The 27,405-nt window shown below is 34.6% G+C and overlaps 3 protein-coding genes across 4 annotated transcripts; all 3 read right to left on the bottom strand.

Annotated features, from left to right (window-relative positions):
* Positions 1 to 5,394: 5,394 nt before the first annotated feature.
* LOC133837236 (involucrin-like) lies at positions 5,395 to 6,706 on the bottom strand. Its single transcript, XM_062267922.1, has 2 exons — positions 6,625 to 6,706; positions 5,395 to 6,464 (listed from the first exon to the last, which is right to left on the bottom strand). The coding sequence occupies exons 1-2, from the start codon at positions 6,704 to 6,706 to the stop codon at positions 5,395 to 5,397; spliced, it is 1,152 nt and encodes a 383-aa protein (XP_062123906.1).
* Positions 6,707 to 6,998: 292 nt separating this feature from the next.
* On the bottom strand, positions 6,999 to 7,739 carry LOC133850488 (salivary glue protein Sgs-3-like). 2 transcript variants are annotated; one of them, XM_062286609.1, is made up of 3 exons: positions 7,619 to 7,739; positions 7,196 to 7,588; positions 6,999 to 7,129 (listed from the first exon to the last, which is right to left on the bottom strand). In XM_062286609.1, the coding sequence occupies exons 1-3, from the start codon at positions 7,698 to 7,700 to the stop codon at positions 7,071 to 7,073; spliced, it is 534 nt and encodes a 177-aa protein (XP_062142593.1). In that variant the 5' UTR covers positions 7,701 to 7,739; the 3' UTR covers positions 6,999 to 7,070. The 2 variants fall into 2 exon arrangements, with proteins under 2 accessions (XP_062142593.1, XP_062142592.1); XM_062286608.1 differs by having other exon boundaries at positions 7,196 to 7,722.
* Positions 7,740 to 10,602: 2,863 nt separating this feature from the next.
* Positions 10,603 to 11,445, bottom strand: LOC133850644 (uncharacterized). Its single transcript, XM_062286781.1, has 2 exons — positions 10,857 to 11,445; positions 10,603 to 10,796 (listed from the first exon to the last, which is right to left on the bottom strand). Exon 1 carries the CDS (start codon positions 11,361 to 11,363, stop codon positions 10,914 to 10,916), a length of 450 nt encoding a protein of 149 aa, XP_062142765.1. The 5' UTR covers positions 11,364 to 11,445; the 3' UTR covers positions 10,603 to 10,796; positions 10,857 to 10,913.
* Positions 11,446 to 27,405: the final 15,960 nt, after the last annotated feature.

The following is a 27,405-nucleotide window of genomic DNA, read 5'->3' as shown; positions in this document are numbered from 1 at the left end:
ATGGATATTGAAACCGATATCCTGACAACACATACTTATAAGTACATACTCAATTAAGGCTATTCGGCGGTGAATTTAATTTTGTACTTAAATATATATGTATGTGGCTTTATTTTATTAATACCCTGTGCTTTTCTAGTAACCCTCGCATCGTAGATATCATTTATAAATTGTAATTTAAAAAAAAAGAAAATCAAGCTGGAACTGAAATAGAAATAGAATCCGAAAATAGAAATAGAACATAGCAACACCAAGAAGGAAAACAGGAAAAGCGTGAATTAGTCAACGTGCCTCATTCAGTGTCCAGTTTAGGGTGGCTCGTAGTTCGTCTGACAAAAGAACTAGCGAATTGCGGGGGGGCTGCCGGGTGTACACTTACAGTGGACAGTTGCGAATTGTCTGGTAGTTTTCTGCTTGGCTCATCATTTCTGAACCTGGTGTAATAAAACTCCCCATTTGCTCATTTGGCAATTATCCCAATAAATTAGCCGCAGCCATAGTCCAAACTACGGTCAGAACCCGATTTCGTTTTCTAAATGAGCCCAAAGGGAAGGAAGCAGGAGTAGCACATGAACTCGGACTTGAATTTATTCTCATTTACAGCGCTAAATACGAGTATTCTCTTGTCTACTGGCAAACGAATGTATGTACTCAGATGTTACCATAATCAGAGCTCACAAGTGGAAGACCAATTTGATTGCCAACAGTCATTATATAATAGACAGATGATTGAAGGCATATACGAGTGTATAGTTCTTTTTGTGATTGCTCAGCGTAATTTAATTAGATTCACAGATATATCAAAAGAAACCATGATAATAACAACGACACATGAATATAATTTTCATATGATTTTCTTTAATTCACATAGTTCTACTTATTCATGAATATTAGTTTTATATGCATTGGTCTAGTCTAGTCAAATTTGTATAAAGTAAACTTGGGCTGAGGTTATATCGTAGTCATAGACTAATGATAACAGAGCTAATAATAGCTTAAAATAAATTTATTTGTAAAACAAAAGAAATTCAGAAGTTGGATAATGTTTTTAAACAAATTATATACGACTGTAAAAACAGCAAATTTATAAAAAAAACTTTCAAATTTCCTTAAAATTGCCTCACTCATTTATTGCATTTGAATGATGTTCTAAAACTCTGTGCACCTCAGATTGCTGTTTTATCAGATTTACTGGTCCATATGTAGGAGAGGAACTAACATAGGATAGCGAGCAAAGCAAGTGGAGATGGTCCCACTGCAAATTGCAAAATAAACGAACAGTTTTCAAAACGAAACTATTGAGCCATGTAAAAGACTGCCCGGGTCTTTCCCCATCTACCAGCAACGTACTCGTAATGCTTTTCCAGCCGCTACTACTATCAATCAATCAACAAACGAACAAAACGCGTATACGCAATGTTGTCCGTACTACACCAAGGTAACAAATGAACACACACGCACTGAGTCATTGGTTGTTTCGCACTGCTTTCCAAATACCACAAAATCTATTTCGATTCGCAATCAAAATCCTAACTTCCATTTGGGAGTCAGCCTCTGCCGCTGAGCGATAGTAGGCCGCTTTTACTTTTACAATTGCAGTTGCCCCAAAAGGTGGCATAGCTGCACAGCTGCTGTCTATTGCCCATTTCAGGCGTTGCCCGGACCGTGGTTAGTTCCCCAATCGTGACCAACTTGTGCTTGAGTGCTTTCGTTTGTATTTAGTGGTGGACTTAAAAATACAGAAACGCCCGACGCATCCCACAAAGGCCGTGGTCGCCAATGCGTCCGGCCTCTGACGTTGAACGATAAGCCGTGGCCAACGCCACATCCACATCCACACACGCATTCACATTCACATTCACATGCACATTTGGGTCTCATTCCCATGTCCTTGTCTATTCAGTTGCCATGTTTTCCAATTTTCAGCACAGTGCATCGCACATTTGGGATTCGGATTCGTCCGAAAGCAACAACAAAGAAAAATACTCGCACGGCTTTCTCGAAATTTAGTCATTGTTCGCCAAATTGCTTATAAACGGTGCCCGTTCCCTGATCCCCGTTCCCACTCTAACCGCTTTCAATCTGACCCGTCATGTCGACGCTTTAGCTACTGTACAATGCGAGTTTGTCCTCCCAATCTTCCTCTTCTTCAACCTTCCCTATTCCTGTGTTGGCTTTGGCGGTTCCAAAACCGCAGAGAGCCGCTTTTTGATCGTTCGCGCAGTGGCGTAAAAATATTATTGCACTCACGCGGCCTCAACATGGCCCAACAAAAACTAAGCCCTGCGCCACCAACAATCCTCCCCTTTAGCTCTTTATTGATGGCCTTTGTGCCCAATCGCTAGTTTAGTCACTTGTAAACTAGCAAGTATCTCCACTAAAATATGGGCATGGGATGCGTTTTGGCTGGAACTTGTTTATCAAATTTGATTCACGTAACAAATGGAATTTATCAATGGAAATAACTCTGATTGGTGTAGTGAATATAAGACAATGAGACAGTAAGTAATTTCCTTCAATATGATAATATATGCATCTGGAGAAACTTAGTTGTTCTGTTTATAATATGATCATATATTATATAAATATATATAGGAAATATTGGTAATGGTACATTTTCATAACATTTATTAGGTCACAGTCTAATATTTTCTCTTGTCTTAGATATGAATGATTTTTTAAAAAAGAAACGTGTCTTTTTCGACTTTTGATATCAGAGTGCCTATGAACACTTATGGACACATAAGAGAATTTTGCCTCATTACTATAACATTAAGTTTATATATGTATCAACTTCATTCAACAAAAAATATGACGGTATTCGATATATTTTAATGAACAAAAAATATAATAAAAAAAAATGTTGATGATAGTTAAGTCCAGCAAACTATATTGGGTGTATGTTATTTATATGATTAAAATATGAATATGTGGACACCATAACATGAGAAAACAAGTAAGAAAGTTACAGTCGAGTGTGCTCGACTGTTGATTCTTTACCCATTTTTAATAAGGGCAAAATATTGTGGTATTATTTTCAAAATATACCGAAAATACTAAAAAAAAATACTAAAAATATACCAAATGGTATGTTTGGTATACCGATACAGCACACCATTCAAAATATACCATAGACGGCACAATGTACCAGATTGTCGGCCAAAGCAACTAAGAGCCCTAGTAAGTGGGCGTTTTTGCCCATACAAAAGTATTTCTTTAATAACTTCCACAATTTTTATCTGATCGCAACCAAATTTTCAGGAATCATAACTACTATAGTAATTATACTATATACCAAAATTCACAGCTCTAGCTTTAAATTTACGCTTGTTTTTCGATTTTTTGGTTTGAATGGGCGTGGCAAAATTTGAAACAAACTTGATTTGCGTGCAAACATAACAAATACTGTCAAAAATAAGCTCTATCTCTTATAGTCTCTGAGATCTAGGTGTTCATACGGACAGACGGACGGACACACAGACGGACAGACACACAGACGGACAGACGGACATGGCTAGATCGTCTCGGCTGTTGACGCTGATCAAGAATATATATACTTTATAGGGTCGGAGATGCCTCCTTCTGCCTGTTACATACATTTCCTGCCGGCACAAAGTTATAATACCCTTCTACCCTATGGGTAGCGGGTATAAATACATTTCATTATTTGTTCTTTAAGTTTCTCTATGCGACGTATTAAAATTGTGCCCGTAACACTTATATTCTTACATTCTATAATTGTTCATTGTACAATAATGCAGCACGTGGAAAAATTGGTAAATATGTAGTAAGTGTTTCTTTAAGACACCTCACCTTTATTCGTTTTAATAATTGTCAGTTTATTTTAAATACATACAAAGCACGCATAACATAAAATATAACAAAGCAATCAGGCCATCAGTACCAGTCAAACGAATGTGAATACTATTTACCATTTTACTGACGATACATACATAAATATTCATATTTGCGTAAGCCAACGGGAAGTCCAGAAATAGAAACACCTGCGATTTATACCCATATGTGTTGTGGCAGATTATTAAGAGTATACCCATATTACCCATTTAAATCATTCTTGATTTTAATTTTATTCAGTCAAATAATCCTTAAACGTACAATATTTAACACATATTCCACTTGAAACTCATCTCATAATTTCTAAATAAACCACAAATAGCGGCAAATCTTTTGTAGTACTATCTAGAAAATATAACTAATGTCCTCGAGCAATAAGCATTATCAATATCATCCTACAATCCTACAATTACAAACTGTCGCAACCTGATTATAAAAAAAAACTAATATTGAAGTTTTTTAAATTTTCTAACATTATAACAAAACAATAAATATTTAAGAAATCTACAGTGCTGTGAGTGCTGTGAGATACGCGCTACACTTTTTTAATAAAAGCAAAACGGTGCGGTATTATTCAATAAATATACAAAATTAATATTGTATACCAAAAATATGAATATAAAAATTTCATATATTTATACATACATATGTTTATGGGTAATTCCATAAACTGAAACAATTTTAAAAATAAGTGAATGTTATTCTTAAAGCTCTAGATAAGCACTATATTTAGAGCTAAGATTGATTTTATGAACACTTGATCTGTTTTCCGATAATATATAAATTTTCATTCATTTTTTAGTTTTGCGTACGAATTGGTTAATTTTTGCAATTAACACAACAGAAAACAAAACAGAAAAAAAAATCTAAAACCATTCATAGCTCTAATTAAAGTACTTATCTAGAGCTATAAAAATAAACTCATCTTATTTTCAAAATTGTTTCAGTTTATGTTATTTTCAATGTAAAGAGTCACGGGACAAATTCCGTTTTGGAATTACCCAAATATAAAATAAACCAATATATACCAGAATAAACATATAATAATATAATAAAGATTGTAACAAATAATATGTTTGAAGTTTTTTATATATGTAAATATTTTTCATTGCTTCCAAAATGAAACATTTCGTATTATTGTGTCATATTTTTTTTTATCTCGCTCCATTATAGTTGTTGTTCCATTCATTCGTGTATCCTCTTATTAGCTGCAGTCTATGTTATTTGACTTTTGAGGGCAATTCCCCTTAGACGATACCCACGCTATAAAAATGAGACATTGCTATATTTATCAAACTCAGACATGATAATCAAAAGTTTGCTTACCTTCCCCTCTTCTGCAAATGTGATTATCGAGTTGACATTGGTTTCTGAAATTACAGTGGATGAATCGCCCCTCACGAAACACAGTGCCACAAATTGGGTCCAAATCTGCGGGACAAATTTTATAGCAGCTCAATCTTCTAGTTGTTCGCCTTATGTTCCGTCTAGTAGAACTTGCTGTAGTTCTTCTAGGAGTAGGCCTTCCGGTTCGCCTAGTCAGCCTCCTTGTAGTTCGTATTGTTGCTCTTCTAGTAGGATGCTTGGAAGAACTTCTCGTAGAACGCCTTGTGGTTCTTCGAGTCGGTCGCCTAGTATTTGGTCTAGTAGGCCTACTAGTTGTTCTTCTAGTCGGTCGCCTTGTAGGGCGTCCTGTGGATCGTCTAGTCGGTCGCCTTGTGATTCTTCTAGTAGTCCTCCTAGTTGTTCTTCTAGTTGGACGCCTTGTGGTTCGTCTAGTCGGTCGCCGTGTAGTTTGTCTACTAGGCCTCCTAGTTGTTCTTCTAGTCGGTCGCCTTGTAGGGCGACCTGTGTTTCGTCTAGTTGGTCGCCTTGTGATTCTTCTAGTAGTCCTCCTAGTTGTTCGTCTAGTTGGACGCCTTGTAGGGCGCCTTGTTGTTCTTCTAGTAGGGCGCCTTGATGTTCTTCTAGTAGTCCTCCTAGTTGTTCGTCTAGTTGGACGCCTTGCAGAGCGCCTTGTTGTTCTTCTAGTAGGGCGCCTTGATGTTCTTGATGATGTTGTTCTTCTAGTTGGACGCCTTGTGGTTCGTCTAGTCTGTCGCCGTGTAGTTTGTCTACTAGGCCTCCTAGTTGTTCTTCTAGTCGATGGCCTTGTAGGGCGACCTGTGTTTCGTTTAGTTGGTCGCCTTGTGATTCTTCTAGTAGTCCTCCTAGTTGTTCGTCTAGTTGGACGCCTTGTAGGGCGCCTTGTTGTTCTTCTAGTAGGGCGCCTTGATGTTCTTCTAGTAGTCCTCCTAGTTGTTCGTCTAGTTGGACGCCTTGCAGAGCGCCTTGTTGTTCTTCTAGTAGGGCGCCTTGATGTTCTTGATGATGTTGTTCTTCTAGTTGGACGCCTTGTGGTTCGTCTAGTCTGTCGCCGTGTAGTTTGTCTACTAGGCCTCCTAGTTGTTCTTCTAGTCGATGGCCTTGTAGGGCGACCTGTGTTTCGTTTAGTTGGTCGCCTTGTGATTCTTCTAGTAGTCCTCCTAGTTGTTCGTCTAGTTGGACGCCTTGTAGGGCGCCTTGTTGTTCTTCTAAAAGTTTTCCTAGTTGTTCTTCTTGTGGTTCGTCTAGTCAGTCGCCGTGTAGTTTGTTTAGCAGGCCTCCTAGTTGTTCCTCGCCTTGTGGCTCTAATCGTTGTTTGTATTGTAGGAGGTCTGGCTGATCTGGGAGGGCGGCCAGGTCTGCCAGGTCTTCCTGGTAATGAGCCTGGCCTTCCCGGTAGTCTACCAGGTCTAATTCTTTGGGCGTTTATGGAATTGACCACATACAGGACTACGATGAGAAGTAACAAAATTGTAACTAGTTTCATCTTAATGAACTGTCTGAATTTTTGGGATACTCGGTCGACTTATATACACATTCAAACAAAAGAGCCTCACAAAAATTATTCAAAAGAAAAAATTCGTTTAATTACCTACTGGAATAATAAAATTCTATATAAATAAAAACCCTAAATTTTTGTGTTCGTTTCAGATGTATTTATAAATTTATAGTATTTTAATAAACACTATACTCCCGAATTACAAAAGAATATTTTTGAATGTTTTGAATACCCTTAAAGAAAATAACTTCTTGGCATATTAGTTCACCAATAAGACTTGTTTTTTTAGTTGAACATATTTTTAATTCCCAATATACATAAATCGTTTTGTATTTTATTGTTGATTCTCAAACTAAGCGCAGTCTCTGTTGCTGGACTTTTGAGCGCAGTTACCACGGGTTGATGTCCAAACTACGAGTATGAAATAAAATATTATTTCCCACAGTCACGTTTAACTATTGCGCTATTAACACTTACCTTCCCGTCTTTGACAGCTGTGATTATCAAGGTTACATTGATTGCTAAAATTACAGTTTATGATCCTTCCGTCACGAACGACTGTTCCACAAACAGGTTGGAAGTCATCTGTACACACTTCATTGCAGCTTGGTCTACTAGTAGTCCGCCTTGTTGTCCGCCTTGTTGTTCTTCTTGTGCTACGTCTTGTAGTTCTTCCAGTTGTCCGTCTCGTAGTTCTTCTAGTGCTACGTCTCGTAGTTCTTCCAGTTGTCCGCCTCGTTGATCTTCTAGTGCTACGTCTTGTAGATCTTCCAGTAGTCCGCCTTGTTGTTCTTCCAGTGGTACGTCTCGTTGTTCTTCCAGTAGTACGTCTTGTAGTTCGTACCGTAGTACGCCTTGTAGTAGGTCTAGGTCTACCTGGTGATGTTCCAGGTGGTCGAGGTGGTCTGCGTCCTTGCGCGTTCACCGAAGTAACCACATACAGGACCACCACGAGAAGCAATACAACTGTGACTAGTTTCATGATGAACTACAGTCTGGTTTACAGTGATATTTGCTTGACTTATATAGACCAGTCGACACCCAGGTAAACAAAACACCAGCAATACAATTGTTAACCAAACAAAAGAATTATAAATATGTTCTTCACTTAATTGATTCAACTATTATTCAATTGAATTTTCTTAATGCTTAGATTTTATATGTTGGTATTTACAAACTTCTTGAACGTTGTTAAACCTTTTTGGCAATACTATTAAAGAAGGATATAAAATCGTCATCGCTAACTTCCTTCGGAAAGAAACTAGTTAAAAACCAGTGATGAGCATGTAATACGGCACGCGAAGGAAACCAGTGATGAACATGCTCATCACTGGTTTTTAACTAGTTTCTTTCTGGTTTCTTTCGGCAATCGAGAATTGTTGTAGTAATACTAATTCATTTAGCCTTATTCTACTGAATAATGAAGACACACAAAGGCACAGTGCTCATCCAGACCCAATATCACCACTTCAAAGGTCAGGCATTTTTCGCCAGAAGTCAAACTTTTATACTTCAATCCCATAAGGATTTATCACTCAATTATACTGGGAATCTAGAGGATTTTGCCACATTGTATAATTTAACTTCCCATATAAACATTTTCAGATGATGTTTTTTTTTTTGTTTTTATACATTTATAAAATAATGAAAGATTTTTTATGGTTTAATCTCTATTGAACAAACACACACCGCAGGGCTATATTTGTACGAAATAGAGGGGTGACCTCCGAAAAAAGATAAATATTTTATGTTTAATTACCGAACCGAGTATCGTACAAAAAGAGTCGGCTTTAAAGTGTTCGCTATTAGAAAATTCATTGCTATAATGGAATGTATGTACATGACTGTAAGGTCCTCGCTACCCATTTTCAATAAAACTAAAACAGTTAGAACAATACACTAAAATATGACGCAAGCTATATTTAGTTTATTTATATACTACCAGACAGCGTGCAATAATACGAGGGTTGCTATTTAAGTTTCTGGCCTAGGTCACTTTTAGCCATATTAGGACCAATTGGCTATTTCCCAAAAAAAGTTTGAACTTTTATCGATAAAAGCTCCATACAACTTTTTCATGTGCGACCACGTTTGATATCGATAAACGATTAATCAAAAACTTAACTCGGCAGAAAAATCGAATTAACTCGTGAACACTTTCAAGCAATAATTTTTCACAACTTTCGACTTGGATTATTACGATAAGAGTGCACCGATGAACTTAAATCTTTATAAGGCGATGAAGTGTCATCCTATAGCCCTGTGAAATACTGGTTTAATGGATTCTATCGTGGCCGATGCTCGCTGGAAGACGAAGGTTGTGAAGGTCGTCAAAAAACAGACGTTGTGCCAGAAAACATTGATGCCGTGCGTGAACTGATAATGCTAGATCGTCATGTGACATATCGTAAGATAGAGGCATCCTTTGACATTTCTTCCACCAGAATACATTCGATATTGCATAAACACCTGGTCGTAAAAAAGGATTGTTCTCGTTGGATCCCGCACAATTTGACAATTGCTCAAAAAAAGGCTTGTGTGGATTGGTTCAAAGAAATTTTGGAAAAATACATTCCCTGTGCTTCAAAAGACATTTATAAGATAGTCACAGGTGATGAATCATGGATCTATGGTTATGAGCCCAAAACAAAACAGCAATCGACGGTGTGGATCTTTGAAGACGAGCCAAGTCCAACGAACCTTGTACGTGGAGGAAGCACTATTCAGCAAATGGTCGCCTGTTTCTTCGGTAAAACTGGTCATGTGGCGACAGTTTCGCTTGAGCAATGTAGGACGGTCAATTCTGAGTGGTACACCATAATTTGTAAGCCTGAAGTCCTTGTAGAAATTCGAAAAACGAACAAGAAAAGATGGATCATTCCGCACCATGACAACGCGAACTCTCACACACCAGCTCAAACCCGCGCCTTTTTTTTGTGGTCAAAACGTGGAATTCATGGGTCATCCGCCGTACAGCCCTGACTTGGCACCCAATGACTTCTTTTTATACCCGCACATCATCGAAAAAAGGCGTGGTCATCAATTTTCGATGTCAGAAGATGCTGTTAAAGCGTTCAAAAACCATGTTTTGGAGGTGCCTCAATCAGAGTGGAAAAAGTGCTTCGACAATTGATTTGAGGGCATTCAAAAGTATATAATCTTGCTGGAGAATACTGTGACAAACAATAAATCCATTTTTTTTTTATAAATATTCGCATTTTCATTATTAGGCCAGAAATATAAATAGCAACCCTCGTAACAAGTGTTGTCAAGAATTATCCAGCTGTATCTTTTCTGAGATCTAATTATTCATATGAATAGACAATTCGACTGTTGACGCTGATGAAGAATAAATGTATACAAGGATGAAACAAACAACAGTTCCACTCTTTCGATTGAAATCATTGATTCACTTCAGGGTGCCACAGTGTATTGGCTAAAAATATTAATGAAAAAAAACCTATCCATAAAGAGTGTTCAATTTGTGATTAAAATACGATTAAAAAAAATTGGATCTACAAATGAACGTGGCTATATATCTAGGCTGTTGACGCTAATCAAAAATGTCCATACTTTCTGTAGTCAGAGATGACTCCTTCTGCCTACATATGTATAGTCTCCGCATTATTAGGTTAGCGCCCCCTTTTTCATTGTTTTATTTTCCGCTATTACTACTACTACGCAGTTTCGTAGCTTTTGTTTTGTTTTCATAATCATCATATAGTATGTGCTCTTTATCACATCGAAAGAAATTTCGGGGTTTCTCAAATTAAGCACTAAACGTTTATTAAAGGTTGTCGCTAACCTGACGCGCAGTATATTTCCATTTTGCAAATTATAATATCACCCTGGTAATAGGGTTTATGTTTACTAATGTACCAATGTACTTTTTGATTGTTTTTATTTTAAAATTCCTTCTATCATTTTATCAAAAAAAGACAAAAAAATATTTTTTAAGCCATTAATTATTATTTTATCATTTAAAAATAATCTTTTCATATCAGTCGTTTTGTATTATATTAAGCACAGTCTCTGTTGCTGGACTTTTGAGCGCAGTTACCGCTCCTGGATATCCACACTGTAACGACAAATATTATTTATCAATATCATCAATAACAATCGATCCCTTATCACTCACCTTCCCGTCTTCGACAACTGTGATTATCCAGATTACATTGATTGCTGAAATTACAGTTTATGAACCTTCCCTCCCGAAAAACTGTTCCACAAACGGGTTGAAAGTCTGGTGGACAATTATCATTGCAGCTCGGTCCTGTTGTGGTACGTCTCGTTGTCCTTCTTGTAGTACGTCGTGTTGTTCTTCCAGTGGTACGTCTCGTTGTTCTTCCAGTAGTACGTCGTGTTGTTCTTCCTGTGGTTCGTCTCGTTGTTCTTCCAGTGGTACGTCTCGTTGTTCTTCCAGTTGTACGTCTTGTTGTTCTTCCAGTGGTACGTCTGGTTGTTCTTCCAGTTGTACGTCTCGTTGTTCTTCCAGTTGTTCGTCTTGTTGTTCTTCCAGTGGTACGTCTCGTTGTTCTTCCAGTGGTACGTCTGGTTGTTCTTCCAGTTGTACGACTTGTGGTTCGTCTGGTTGTAGGCCTTGGCCCAGCTGCCGCTGTACCCGGTGATCTAGTTGCTTGGGCATTCACCGAAGCGGCGACATACAAGACTACCACAAAGAGCAACACAACTGTGACTAGTTTCATGACGAACTACTTTCTGATTTACAGCTACTATCTGGTCGACTTATATAGAGATATCGATACCCGCGTAAATACAACTCTAACAAAACAATTGTTAAACAAACAAAAGAATTTTGAATGCGATCTTCACATAACTGAATAAACTACCATTTATTTTCGTCTTTCCATTGTTTGCATTTCAGATGTATTTACAATTTCATTAAATTTTATTTATATTTTTAGAATATCATTCTATATTACACAAGGATATATATAGTAATATATCCACCTCCATAATAATTTCTCGTATGTGACACATACTCATAATTATTCCCCTATCTTCCAAATTCTTTCCCACAAGTCATATTGTAAACATAAACACTTGTCGAGACAGCACCAACTGTCACAAACAAAACGATCCTATTACATTGACGACCATGCCACTTTCAAAAGTCCAAAGTCAATTAAAATTTTCTACTTGCAACTTGAGGACTCAGCATTAATGCACTAACACAAACACCAAACATCACACGTATGTTAACTTTAAGTCGCAGTAAGAAGTTTTATGTTAAAGCTCAGCATATTGTGAAATTAGTTTTTAAAGACACTTTCCTCGCCTAAGACGCGTAAAAAACACAAGTAACAATAAAGTAGTCTATCAAGTAAACAAAAATAAATCTTTGTGTTTTTTATTTTGTTTACTGTTCGTGAACCGCGAACATTTAATTGGCGCAGCCGGTAGGATACGGCGCACTAGAAATTGAATCAACGAAGCAGTCGTGAACCGCTAGAAGGACTCTAACATTGTCCTGGGTAAACGTGCATAAGTTGTGAACTATACAAAACGTATCCGCAAAAAACATCTACGTGTGTGAGTGCATTATCGAAACGGTAGTACAAAAGAACATTGTATAAACCCGTTATAATAAAACTCAAATAACCCGAAACACGTGTGTGTAAATTAATAACAACACCAAAAAATGGCAAATGAACTATCAGAAGCACACCTAAACCAGTGCTTGAACCAGATTAAACATGTGCCAGCATTTGACAACGGCGCAGAGAATCTGTCAGCCTTCATAAAGAGAATAGACTTTATTCTATCTTTATACACAACAAACGATGTACGTCAAAGTGGCGTAATCTTTGGAGCCATCGAACGACAATTAGATGGAGAAGCATTGCGTACAGACCAAATAACGCAATCCAAAAATTGGCCATCATTGAGATCATCACTCATCGAAGAATTCAAAACACAGACGCCCTACGAAGAACTACGTAAGTTTGTAGAAGAACTTGAAAGAAAATCTTACATAGTTAGCAATAAGTTAGCATTAGATAATGATGCTAGTACTGCAATAATATATAAAAATGCATTAAAAATAACTACCAAAAATGTAATAACTAGGAAACTACCTGATAGGATATACATGACCTTAGCAAGGCATGATATCACAACAATAAGCAAGCTAAAAGCTATTGCTCAGGCAGAAGGGATTTATGAATCTTATGAGATTCAGAATCACCCTAAATGCGAGAATAATAGTCGCAGAAATCAAAACAGAACTTATGCAAACTATTCAAATAATTTTCATTCAGATGATATGTCCAATTCTAAACCACAAAACAACCATTCAAATTCCAACCAAAATAATCAAAACCTACACCAAGAGTTTAATAAAAAATTAAAAGAAGGTCAGAACCAAAACCCTTATAATTATTCGAGGGACACCTCAACAAGTCGTGGGCCTAACCCACCAGTGAAAAGACAAAGGGAAAGCCAAATTGGCCAGTTCAAGATGGAACAAGGTGAAAATTTTCATCAAAGTGCCTCGGAACAAAATGCAGAGTAAACACACCATACATAAAAATTAAGATGAATGAAGTAAACCTAAAATGTATCATTGATACAGGTTCTTCAATAAATCTTATAAAACAAAACATTTTCAGTTTTCCGACTTATAAAATCCCTATTAATGTTCAAACAATTAATGGCATTACTGAATTATTAGAAAATATACTTTTCAGTCCCAGTAGACTTTGCCCCATAAAACAAAAATTTTACATTAAAAAAATACCTAAAAGTCAGTAAATCTCAAATTGATTACGAAAATGGCAAAGTTACGTTAGGAGATTATAAATTCACATTCCAAAATGAGGAAGAAACTTCCGGAGAAACTTATACAGAAAACTGTGCAAATCCACCTTTAACCGAAGATAGGCCCTTCAATTTCGCAATTGAAGATGAATTAAAAGAGTGTAATGAGTTCAGATTAGAACATCTTAACACAGAAGAGGTAGAAAAATTAAAAAAAGGTTTTACGTGAATTTCGCGATATTCAGTACCGGGAAGGTGAAAATTTGACTTTCACTAGTACGATTAAGCACTCATTCAAACAAATAACGAAGACCCAATAAACAAAAGACCTTACAAATATCCACAGGCTTATGATCAAGAAGTCAACAAACAAATCAATGAAATGATAGACCAGGGTATAATTAGAAAATCGAATTCCCCTTATTGTTCACCCATATGGATTGTTCTAAAGAAAATGGACGCTCCAGGAAAGCAAAAATTCCGGCTAGTCATTGACTACCGAAACCTCAATGAAATAACCATTGATGACAAATTCCCCACACCAAATATGGATGACATCTTAGACAAGTTAGGTAAATGCCAATACTTCACTACGATCGATCTTGCAAAGGGTTTCCATCAAATCCAAATGGATCCCGATTCAATTGCAAAAACTGCCTTTTCAACCAAGCATGATCACTACGAATTTACTCGTATGCCCTTTGGGCTTAAAAATGCTCCAGCGACTTTTCAGAGCTGTATGTATAACCTACTTGAAGACCTGATCTTCAAAGATTGTCTAGTTTACTTAGATAATATTATCATTTACTCCACTTCATTGGAGGAGCACATATCATCCATTTCGAAAGTCTTCTCAAAACTTCGGGAAGAAAATTTGAAATTACAATTGGACAAATGCGAATTCATGAAGAAGGAAACTGATTTCCTCGGGCATGTAATCACCACGCAAGGTATAAAACCAAATCCGAACAAGATTAAGGCAATTGTTGAATTCCCAATACCTAAGACACCAAATCAAATCAAATCATTCAAAAAACGCCACCATAAATATAAAGGATCCCACATATGTATCTGCGTTTGAAAAATTCAAAGTTTTAATAACGTCCGATCCGATACCAGTTTATCCAAATTTTGAGAAGCCATTCTCATTGACTACAGATGCTAGCAACTTCGCTATAGGCGCCGTTCTATCACAGGAACACAAACCCATTCGCTATGCAAGTCGAACTTTAAACGAACACGAATCAAACTATTCAACTATAGAGAAAGAACTATTAGCCATCGTATTTCTAAGTATTTCCGTTCTTACCTATTTGGTAGAAAATTCCAAATCCTTAGTGATCACAAACCATTAGTTTGGCTCAGAAATTACAAAGATGGATTAAACGAATATGATTATCAAATCAAGTATTTACCAGGAAAAGAAAATAATGTAGCAGATGTACTTTCGCGTATAAAAATAGAAGAGAATTTCTTAGGAGAAGATGCAGTTAGCACAGGAGCAACTATACATAGCGCTCAAGAGGACAGCCAATATCACATACCTATAACTGAAAGACCTTTAAATTACTTTAACAGGCAAATAGAATTTATAAAAGGTGACGATAACAAAGTCGAATCGACTCACTATTTTCATAAACTTAACATTAAAATTTCTTATAAGGAAATGACTAATCAATACGCCAAAGATATGATAAAGGAATATCTTTGCTCGAAAAAGAGTATTGTCTATTTTCATAATGAAATAGATTTTCCAATTTTTCAAAGAGATTATTTAGAAATAATAAGTCCAAATAATATAACTAAAATAATGAAAACAAGCTTGAAATTAATTGACTTACAAACATTCGCAGAGTTTAAAGAATTAATTTTAAAAACACATAAAAAGTTGTTACATCCAGGAATAATAAATTGGTTTAAGGAAAAATATTATTACCCTGATTACCAGAATCTAATACAAAACTTAATTAATGAATTTGAAATTTGCAACATAGCTAAAACCGAACATAGAGATACAAAACTCACGTTCGAAATAACACCCGAAGTACTTAATGTTAGGGACAAATATGTAATAGATTTTTATATGATAGATAAGACACAATTTCTTTCTTGTATAGATGTTTATTCCAAATTCACAACATTAGTTGAAGTCCAAAGTAGAGATTGGCTAGAAGCTAAAAGTTTTCAATGAAATAGGAAAGCCCATAGAAATAAAAGCAGACAAAGACTCAGCATTTATTAGTGCAGCTTTGCAGATTTGGTTACAAGAAGAAAACATAAAAATTAACATAACTACAAGTAAAACAGGAATATCAGATATAGAATGATTTCACAAAACTATAAATGAAAAGTTAAGAATAATAGGAAGCGATGATAATGTAGAAAATAAAATAACAAAATTTGAAACAATATTATACATTTATAATCATAAAACAAAACATAAAGCAACTAATAGAACCCCAGCAGATATTTTTATTTATGCAGGAACCCCTGAGTATAACTCACAAGAGAATAAAATAAATCAAATAAATAACCTCAATAAAAACAGAAATGATTTTGAAGTAGATACACGATTTAGACAAGCTCCATTGGTTAAATTAAAATCAACAAATCCTTTCAAAAAGACAGGTAACATTAAAAAGCTTGATGAAAAGCATTTTGAAGAAACTAATAGAGGCAGAAAAGTTACACACTATAGATCGAAGTTTAAAAAGAAGAATGTAATTAACAAAAGTAAATATGTTAATTCCAACCCAAATGATGAAACATCCTAAATTGCTGATGTTACTTATATTATCAATTATTTGCACAACCGTAAACACTCAACGAATCGAGGTAAATCCAATTCAAAATGACCAAGGATTCATCCTATTTGAGTCAGGAGCAATTAATTTACCAATATCTTTCGAACATCATTGTTTAACTATAAACGTAACAGAAATAGAGAATTCTTTTGATTTATTATTAACTAAAAGCCATATCTTTAATAAGTACCCTCAAATAAAATATTTAATGAATAAATTAGAAAAACAAATGACAGGTATTAGAATAACAGGTCGTACTAAACGAGGTTTATTCGATTTTATAGGATCATCACTTAAATTCCTTTTTGATGAAGAGGATAAGAAACAATTTGAAAACCAAATTAATATTATTGCCCATAATTCAATTCAGGCAAATAATCTCAATGATTTTATAAACACATTTAATCAAGGTATAAACATTATAAATAATCAAAGCAAAATCTTGGAGGAAGAAAAATAGATCATATTAATCACGAAAAATTAATAAATATCAAAACTTCTGCATGGTTCAATACACTTACAAATGATATTTTCAAAATGTCCCCTATCCCATTGAGTAATCTTGAAACTAAAACTTTCCAAATAATCCTTTACCCAGATAAGAATGGACAAATCATAAATGAAAATATTGAAGGAAAATTTTATATACACAATAACTTTGTTTCGAATTCAATCTCTAAAAAGATCATAAATGTCCAATTCATAACTAATATAATAAAACATGAGACTCCAATTTGTACTTTTAATAAATATCGTAAACAAGAACTCATACAAATAGAGGAGCCGAATATTATAATAACTTGGAACTTAAGCAGAACCAAACTAAATCAAAATTGTAACGAATTAGGTATGTATATTGAAAAAGATAAAATTATAAAAATATTTAATTGTACCATTGAATTAAAAAATGTTCAATTTCAAATAGAGCACAACAATTTACAACCATTATGTTTACAGAATACAATGTAACTAAAATAGAACCACTATCAAATATTGAGATAAAAGAAATGATTATGTATAACAATAGAGAAAACAACATTTATAAATATTCAATAATTATGATTGTATTAATATTAATCCCCATTGTTATATACAACTTAGTGAATAAGAAAATTAAAACACTATTCAACACAATAACACAAAAATTTGTAAGAAAACATGACACAAACATAAGTGCTAATGCTGAAACCGATAATATTGAAATTCTAGTCCCACTTATGTACCCTGAACTAAACGCTTGAGGACAAGCTAACCTCTATAGGTTGGGGGAGTAATATATCCACCTCCATAATAATTTCTCGTATGTGACACATACTCATAATTTTTCCCCTATCTTCCAAATTTTTTCCCACAAGTCATATTGTAAATATAAACACTTGTCGAGACAGCACCAACTGTCACAAACAAAAAGATCCTATTACATTGGCGATCATGCCACTTTCAAAAATCCAAAGTCAATTAAAATTTTCTACTTGCAACTTGAGGACTCAGCATTAATGCACTAACACAAACACCAAACATCACACATATGTTAGCTTTAAGTTGCAGTAAGATGTTTCATGTTAAAGCTCAGCATATTGTGAAATTAGTTTTTAAAGACACTTTTCTCGCCTAAGACGAGTAGCCCGCGAACTTATAAGTAACAATAAAGTAGTCTACCAAGTAAACAAAAATAAATCCTTGTGTTTTTATTTTTTTTTACTGTTCGTGAACCGCGAACATTTAATTATATATATATATATATAGAACTGGAAGTAAGGTATGTACTAGTTATTACCTAAGTCATCAAATCAATCTTATTAGAAACATAAACAATTTCGATTATCCGCCTGAGGGATATTTCCAATCACTTGAATTTAAATTGCGGCCACTTTTTATGAAATTTACGCGATAGCGTAATAATTATATTGCAATTGTCAATATAAATACAATTGCATTTAACTCTTTAATCTTTCATTTCATCATCCGTTTTCATGAATTCTGGGAGACTTTATCCCAACTTAGATGGCTTGCAGCATTAATTTACTTTAATAAAACAAAAGAAAATTATAGCTCAATCTCTTATAGTATCTGAGATCTAGGTGTTCATACGGACGGACGGATAGACAGACAGATGGACATGGCTACATCGTCTCGGCTATTGATGCTGATCAAGAAAGTAATATATCCACTTCCCATAATAACTTCGCGTATGTGACACATACTCATAATTATTCCCCTATCTTCCAAATTAAAAAAAAGTAAAAAAGGTTTAATATGAATTTCGCGATACCCAGTACAGGGAAAGTGACAGTTTGACTTTCACTAGTACGATCAAGCATTCGATTCATGCAAAATACGAAGACCCAATATACAAAAGACCTTGACTACAGGAATCTCAAAGAAATAACCATTCATGATTTCCCATACAAATATGGATGAGATCCTAGATAAATCAGGCAAATGCCAATACTTTACTACTATCGATCTTGCAAAGGGCTTCCATCAAATTCAAATGGTTCCCGACTCAATTGCAAAAACCGACTTTTCAACCAAGCACGGTCACTACGAATTCACTCGTATGCCCTTTGGGCTTAAAAATGCTCCAGCGACTTTCCAGCGCTGCATGAATAACTTACTTGAAGTTTTGATCTTCAAAGATTGTCTTGTTTACTTAGATGATATCATTATTTGCTCCACTTCATTGGAGGAACATATATCATCCATTTCGAAATGCTTCTCAAAAGTTCGAGAAGCGAATTTGAAATTACAACTTGACAAATGTGAGTTCATGAAGAAAGAATCTGAATTCCTTGGGCATGTAATCACCACGCAAGGTATAAAACCAAATTCGAACAAAATCAAGGCTATTGTTGAATTTCCAATACCTAAAACACCAAAGAAAATCAAGTCATTTCTATGTTTATGCGAATTTTACTGCAAATTCATTCCCAATTTTGCAAAGCCAACGATAATTAAATTAAAGAAAAATGCCACTATAAATATAAAAGACCCCCTCATACATGCATTCGAAAAATTCAAAGTTTTAATCACGTCCGATCCGATATTAGTTTATCCAAATTTCGAGAAACCATTTTCATTAACAACCGATGCTAGCAACTTCGCTATAGGCGCCGTTCTGTCATAAGAACACAAACCAATTTGCTATGCAATTCGAAGTTTAAACGAACATGAATCAAACTATTCAGATATAGAAAAAAGAACTATTAGCTATCGTGTCGGCAACTAAATATTTCCGTTCTTACCTATTCGGTAGAAAATTCCAAATCCTAAGTGATCGTAAACCGTTAGTTTGGCTCAGTAATATTAAAGAACCAAATATGAAATTGCAAAGATGGGAAATCCGATTAAATGAGTATGATTATCAAATCAACTATTTAACAGGCAAAGAAAATAATGTAGCAGATGCACTTTCGCGTATCAAAATAGAAGAGAATTTCCTAGGAGAAGATGCAGTTAGCACAGGATCAACTATACATAGCGCTCAAGAAGATAGTCAACATCACATACTTATAACCGAATATCTTTAAATTATTGTAATAGACAAATAGAATTTCTAAAAGGTGATAACAAAGTTGAGACAACTCGCTATTTCCATAAGCTAACCACTAAAATGTCTTATAAAGAACTGACCAATCAATACGCCAAGGATATGATAAAAGAATTTCTTTGCTCGAAAAAGAGTATTGTCTATTTTCACAATGAAATAGATTTTCTAATTTTTCAAAGAGCTTATTTAGAAATAATAAGTCCGAATAATCTAATAATAATAACAATATCGAAAAAATAAATGATGAAACAAATATTCAAGAGACATTAGGCAATCTGCAAAGTTTAGATGAGTCCTTTGACATTGTTCAAAATGAAACAAGGAAAACATTTTCCTTATTTCAAGTATCTGATCATGAATCAAAAAAGAGCAGACGTTCAAACACGTCGGTATCCTCAAATACGAATACAATAAACAAATCAAGTCATTTATTTAATGAAATGAATGAAATTGTAAACTTAGACAATCTGGAACAACAAATTGTTCAAGATATAATAAGAAAGCATTCTAAAATTCAAACGTGTTTTCCCTTTAGAACAGATATCAAAGGAGAATTTAGAACGTTGAATGATGATGCAATATACTGTAAACAATATCCTTATGCGCATTCAGTTAACAATTTTGTTAATATGGAAATTAATGGGATATAAGCAGAAAACATAATAAGACCCAGTCAAAGTGCCAACAATTCTCCAGTATGGCTAGTAGGATAGAAAGGCTTTAACGACGACGGTACTCGAAAAAATCGGCTAGTAATCGATTTAAAGAAACTGAACGAAAATACTATTCCGAACAGGTATCCAATGCCTGATCCTACAGTATTAGTATATTATCTAACCTTGCGAAAGCACGATTCTTTTCAACAATAGATTTAAAATCAGGTTTTTATCAAATTCTGATTAAAAAGAAGACATTGAAAAAACAGCATTTTCCATCAACAATGGAAAATATGAATTTCTCCGATTACCATTCGAATTAACAAGAATCTTTCAGAGACCAATGGATAATACGAGATAAAATCGACAAAACTTGTCAAATTTACATAGTCACATAATAGTGTTTTCAGAAACCGCCAAACAACATTCGGATAATTTACAAGAAATCATTGAAATCTTATTCAATGCAAACATGAAAATTTCATTAGAGAAATCTAAATTTTTCCGAAAAGAAATAGAATTTCTTGGATATATAGTATCCCATAAAATTATAAAAACAGACCGGAAATTTGTAAACAACTATGCAGCCATAGCTAAACCTTTAACCAAATATTGACAACGCCATAATGGAAAAGTTACAAAACATATCTCAAGGAAAACAGAAAGAACACTTGACGAAGAGCCTTTCAAAATTTGAAATCGCAGTTAATTACAAAAGTTGTATTAACACAGCCAGATTATTCAAAGAAATTTGTCCTTACAACAGTCGCATCCGATTTTGCTATAGGAGCCGTACCTTCCCGAGATAATAAACCAATTATCTTCGTCTCCAAAACTCCGAATGAAACATATGAAATTATGCAACCAACGAAAGGGAATTATATGCCATTGTCTGGGCTTTAAACATTCTCAGAAATTACTTGTACGGAGTAACCAAATTTATCAGCCCAATTTAAATCAGCTATGAATCGCACAGGCTGAACAATTTATTTCGCAGACCCCAGACATAGTTTAACCAATGGTAAGAGTTCATTCAACATTAATTGAAATTTCTCGTTGCATTCAAGAAGAATTTAAAATAATGGATCCTTCCGATGTCATATACAAAGAGGCAAAAGAATACAATAACACTATTCAATCAACAACCCAGCAAAAAACCAATAAAACAGAACATGACACCTTACCAGCCAAACTTCAAACAGCTCAAGACGAAATGTTAGAATACCATAATGAAACAAGTAAGAAAATTACAGTCGAGTATGCTCGACTGTGAGATACCCGCTACCCATTTTTAAGGGCAAAATATTGCGGTATCATTTTAAAAAAAAATATACCGAAAATACTAAAAATACTAAAAATATACCAAATGGTATATGTGGTATATCGATATAGTACCGCATTCAAAATATACCATAGGCGGCTCAATATACCAGATTGTCAGCCAAAGCAACTAAGACCCCTAGTAAGTTTTTGCCCATACAAAAGTATTTCTTTGATAACTTCCACAATTTTTATCTGATCGCAACCAAATTTTCAGGAATCATAACTACTATAGTAATTATAGTATGTACCAAAATCAATATCGTAACTCTAGCTTAAAAATTACGCTTGTTATTCAATTTTTTTATTTTCGGGGGCGGAAGTGGGCGTGGCAAAAATTTGAAACAAGCTGTCGAAAAAAAAAATTATAGCTCTATCTCTTATAGTCTCTGAGATTTAGGTGTTCATACGGACGGACGGACAGACACAGAGACGGACAGACACACAAACGGACAGACGGACATGGCTAGATCGTCTCGGCTGTTGACGCTGATCAAGAATATATATACTTTATAGGGTCGGAGATGCCTCGTTCTACCTGTTACATACATTTCCTGTCGGCACAAAGTTATAATACCCTTCTACCCTATGGGTAGCGGGTATAAAAACAAGTTGTTAAAGAACTCTTGGGAAATAAAGTAATAATAAATAACAGAGAGAGGATAATTCATGAAGATATCATAACATTTTAAATATCATTTTTACTTATTTCATATATTTTTTTATATATATATTTTTTTTATTATTTAGCATGATCATAAGTATACATGATTTTATACATTTTACTACCGATTTGTGGTTCGGAAATTATTAATTATTCAAACGACGACTACGTCTTAGCAGAGGATACAGACAAATTATTATTATACAAAACATATGGAGAAAATTTCCACGTTACTGAAGTTTTTATAATGATATTTTTGAAAAAGACCTAAAATTATTCAAAAACAATACTATCGATTGTGAAGTAACTAAGGAATTAAATTTAATCAAAACACTTATTTCTCAACTCACACCTCACAAAGTTTTTAAGCGCAGTGTCAATGAGCTAGGTACCATTTTTAAATGGATAACAGGAACACGAGATCATGACGACATGATAAATATTCAAACGAAAATCAATGAACTCGTACAGGACGATAATCGACAAAATAAAATTAATCCTGTAAAAAGTAGCCGAAGTATCAACAATTTTAAAAAATATTAAACTTGATCAAGAATTTTTATTAAAAAAATACAGACTCAAATTATTATCAATAGACCTTCAAGATCTGCTAAGCACTATAACCTTTTCAAAAGCCAAAATAGTATATTAAGTCCAAAAATTTTAAGCAAAGAAGATATGATAAACAATTTTAACCACGAAAAATTAAACATTACTCTAATAGGCCTTTTAGATGTTTTGTCTTTTTAATTATATCATATCAAGGTTTAATCATATAAAATAATTAATAATTTAATTTATATAAAATATCCAACTGTTAACTATAATTGTAAATCACGCAAAAGCCATAGCTCAAAAAGATGGAAAATGATTTGTAAACAACAAAGTAGCTAAATGTAATAACACCTTTTACGCCATTGAAAAATATAAAAAAGAAATATTCAATAGCTTTGCTAAAATCAATTTTGAATCAAATTGTTTTGTAAACCTCCAAAATAAGAAATTTGCAAGTTGTATAAAACTAACTTTAAAAAATAGACCAACAGAAATCATAACAGATGGTGCTCTTCTAGTATTAGGAACAAATTATATAATATAATATTAAAGAAACATTTTTTATTGCCACCCATCTAGTTACTTTTGAAAACATGGTTGTAATCAATAATACATCTTATTTTAATGAACAATAAAATATATTAAACTATATAAAAGGCATAAAATTTACAAACTATTTAATAACTGAATACCAACCTACTAATATCATAGAATTACAAATAGAAAACATAAACGTTTTATCAAAAATTTGTATCACTTTAGAAAATAATCATTCTAAATTAACATTTTTATTATTTATATTAATTTGTATATTTTTTGTGATAAAGATTCTTAAATACCCGCATATCGCTTTTATAAAACAAACCTCACGATTTGCCTCCCGAGCAGGGACCAAGTGAAATAAAAAGAAAACAGTAGACTTTCGCGTCGCGTACCAGTGTCTTAAGTAGCCACACAGTGTAACTCGCTATAAGTGCTTTATGAAAGCCACAACGTTAGTGCGATTTATAAGGAATAAAATCTAAAGACTCTTAACGACTCTTAAAGACTCTTGAGTATCAGATGTCTTCATTGAAGAAGGGATATTTGACCATTGTAGTATGTGCATATATCGAGGGTACACTGTACCAATAAATAAACAGCAATACAAAGTTGCATTACATAAATAAACAAACTAAAGTGGACGTGAAATAAGATCACCCACTTATGCTGCACGCGAAGACAGCAGTCAAGATAAGTCAGCATTCCCACGCTGACCGCTTGCAATAGCTTGCAATCCGGAGGAATCTCCGGAAGCAATAAGAGCATTAGCAAGCGTGTATCGCAGAAAAGCTCTAGACATCTTTGTGAGAGGTCTCAACGGAAATTTACCAAGACATCTTGGTATTAAGGAACCAAGAGATTTAAGCCACTCGAAAGCCAAGAGCATAGAAATATGTTTGCACCTACATCTAGGCAAACACCTCCAAGTCTACCACCGAGACAGTCTTTACCAATTAGCAACAAAATACCCAATACCAATAAAAACAATTGAAAACGCTTGGACACTAGACTCTATTACCATCCAAGTAGCAAACCCATATCAGCCATATAGACAACAACCACAAATGGGACAAGGGCCATACCAGACCGTCACCAGTCAGATTCCACCTCCTCGTCCAACTGGACCAAGGCCAGAGCCTAAGCCAGTACCAATGGACGTAGAGCCATCCATAAATTATATGAATCGTCCAAATAATAACTTTCCGGGGAAAAGTCCACCGCCGCTTTCACAAGTAAACCAGCGTCTCAAGTATTAAATGCAATTCCATGTATCTTCGCGGATAATGACATATTCATTATGTCTCCATATCCTAAAGAAGCCTCCGAACAAGATTACTACGAGGCTTGGGAACAGAATGGATCAATTAATCCATATGAAGAGGATGATCAGACCAATGAGGGACATGCTTTAGAGAGAGTTGGAGGCTTCTGATATCCATTTTTTATACTAAATAGTTTCTCGTTGCCTTACTTCAATTGTGCTATGAGGGACGGCAAAATTTTCAAATTTTTAATTGACACCTGTTCCAACTAAAATTACATTCAGACAAATTTAATACAGAATCCGAAACCTAATGAAGCCATTTTTTGCAAATTCTATTGGAGGGCAAACTAAGATTACTCACCACACTCACTTTAGTTTATTCAATTGTCCCAATCACCCAATTAAATTCTTCTTATTACCCACGCTTAAAACATTTCACGGTATATTAGGTAATGATACGCTAAAAAAAACTCGATGCGGTGATCGACGTAACAAATGATATTTATGTCATAAAAGGTAATAAAGTAAAGACAAAGCAATTGGCAACCTTAAACAGTAAATCACATTAAAATCGGAACAGAACACATGACAGTATGTCAAAAAGACATACTCAATCAAATAGTAAAAAAAAACATACTGAATTATTTTCAGAACCCGACGAAAAACTAACATACACCACTGCGGTACAAGGACAAATCAGAACAAATACGGATCTACCAGCTCATATCAGACATTATCCATACCCAGCTTCTCTAAGACCAGAAGTCGAGAAACAAATCAATCAGTTGCTCGATGGTTACATAATAAGACCTTCACGGTCACCTTATAATGCCCCAGTATGAATAGTACCCAAAAAAGCAGATTCATCTGGTGAAAAGAAATATAGACTTCTTATAGATTATAGAAAACTTAATGCTATAACAATATCAGATCGATACCCAATTCCAGAGATTGGCGAAATCATCGCCCAATTGGGTAGAAATAAATATTTTACAATGCTCGATCTGAAAAGCGGTTTTCACCAGATCCCGCTTAATGCGAAGGATATAGAGAAGACAGCGTTTTCGGTAACCGGGGGAGAGTTTGAATTCACTAGACTGCTGTTTGGCTTAAAGAACTCGCCATCTATTTTCCAAAGAGCTCTCGATGATTTCTTACGAGAATATATGGGAACGAGATGCTATGTCTATATTGACGATATAATAATTTTTAGCAAATCATAAGCCGAACACACCCAAGATCTCGATAAAGTATTCTCCATTCTAGCGAAAGCTAATATGAAAGTACAAATCGATAAGTATAAATTTTTCAGAAATGAAGTTTATTCCCTCGGCTTCACTATTACCAATAACGGTGTAAAAACAAACAATGAAAAAGTCAAAGCTTTTAATAATTTCCCGGTACGAAAGACCTTAAAGGATTTGAGATCCTTTCTAGAGCTATCAAGTTATTACAGACGTTTTATTCGCGACTACGCCAAATTAGCAAAGCCACTCACAACCCTACTCAGAGAGGAGCAAATGGTCGTTCTTCAAAAAACATCTCTCATAAAATAAACATAGTCTTCGACCAGAATTGTAAAAGCGCATTCGAAAATATTAAGAATACTTTAGTTTCGCAAGATGTATAACTTGCAGATTTCACGAAAGAATTTCAGCTCACAACAGATGCTTCAAATTACACAATAGGCGCAGTACTGGAGCAGAACAGCAGACCGATTACCTTTATTTCGCGTACACTAACTGAAGAGAACTCTTCCACAAACGAAAAAGAACGAAATGTTGGCCATAGCTTGGGCTCTCCATGTACCTTTACGGTACTTCTATAGTTATAATATTCACTGATCATCAACCATTAACTTTTGCATTAAGCAACAAGAATGGTAAACTCAAAAGGTGGAAAAGCTACCTTGCAGAGTACAATCATGAACTCAGATACAAACCAGGAACTTATAACGTAGAAATCTAGAAATCCTCCATATCCTCAGATAAATAGCACCACAGGTGCAATTCATAGCGACAAGAGTTCATCGCACAATCCTATACCTTGCGCAAATATTCCAATTAACGTATTTAAAAACCAATTATTATTACTGACTTCAGATAATCTTATGAATTCGAATTACCATTTCCACAGTACACAGCGAGTACTCTGAAGAAGACTTGATAAAAATCTTAAAAGGCACGTCCCAAAGATTGTAAACGGTTTGCTTACTTCCGAAAGAATAATTGGAAAAATTCAAAATATTTACTCTTTTCATTTCAGTAGTAGTTGACAAAGAAAGTAATGGCTATTGCCAACCAATGCGAAACTTGCAAACTTTCTAAGTATGATAGGCATCCTCATCATGGAGAAATTCAACCAACTCCAATACCTACGTACCCTGGAGAAATTATTCATTTATATTCATACACTACACTTTATACACTACACAGAAAACTTAAAATTTTAAATTTTCAAAATATGCTCAGATTAAAATAGTAAAATCAAGAGCTGCTAAAGATCTAAAAACCCCCTACGGGAGGTAATGATGGCATTTCGCATGCCAAAG

This window comes from Drosophila sulfurigaster, chromosome 2L (genome assembly GCF_023558435.1).
Source record: "Drosophila sulfurigaster albostrigata strain 15112-1811.04 chromosome 2L, ASM2355843v2, whole genome shotgun sequence".
In the NCBI taxonomy this organism is placed as follows: Eukaryota; Metazoa; Arthropoda; class Insecta; order Diptera; family Drosophilidae; genus Drosophila; species Drosophila sulfurigaster.
The sequence above is the reverse complement of the archived record's forward strand: the minus strand, read 5'-3'. Positions and strand labels throughout refer to the sequence as shown.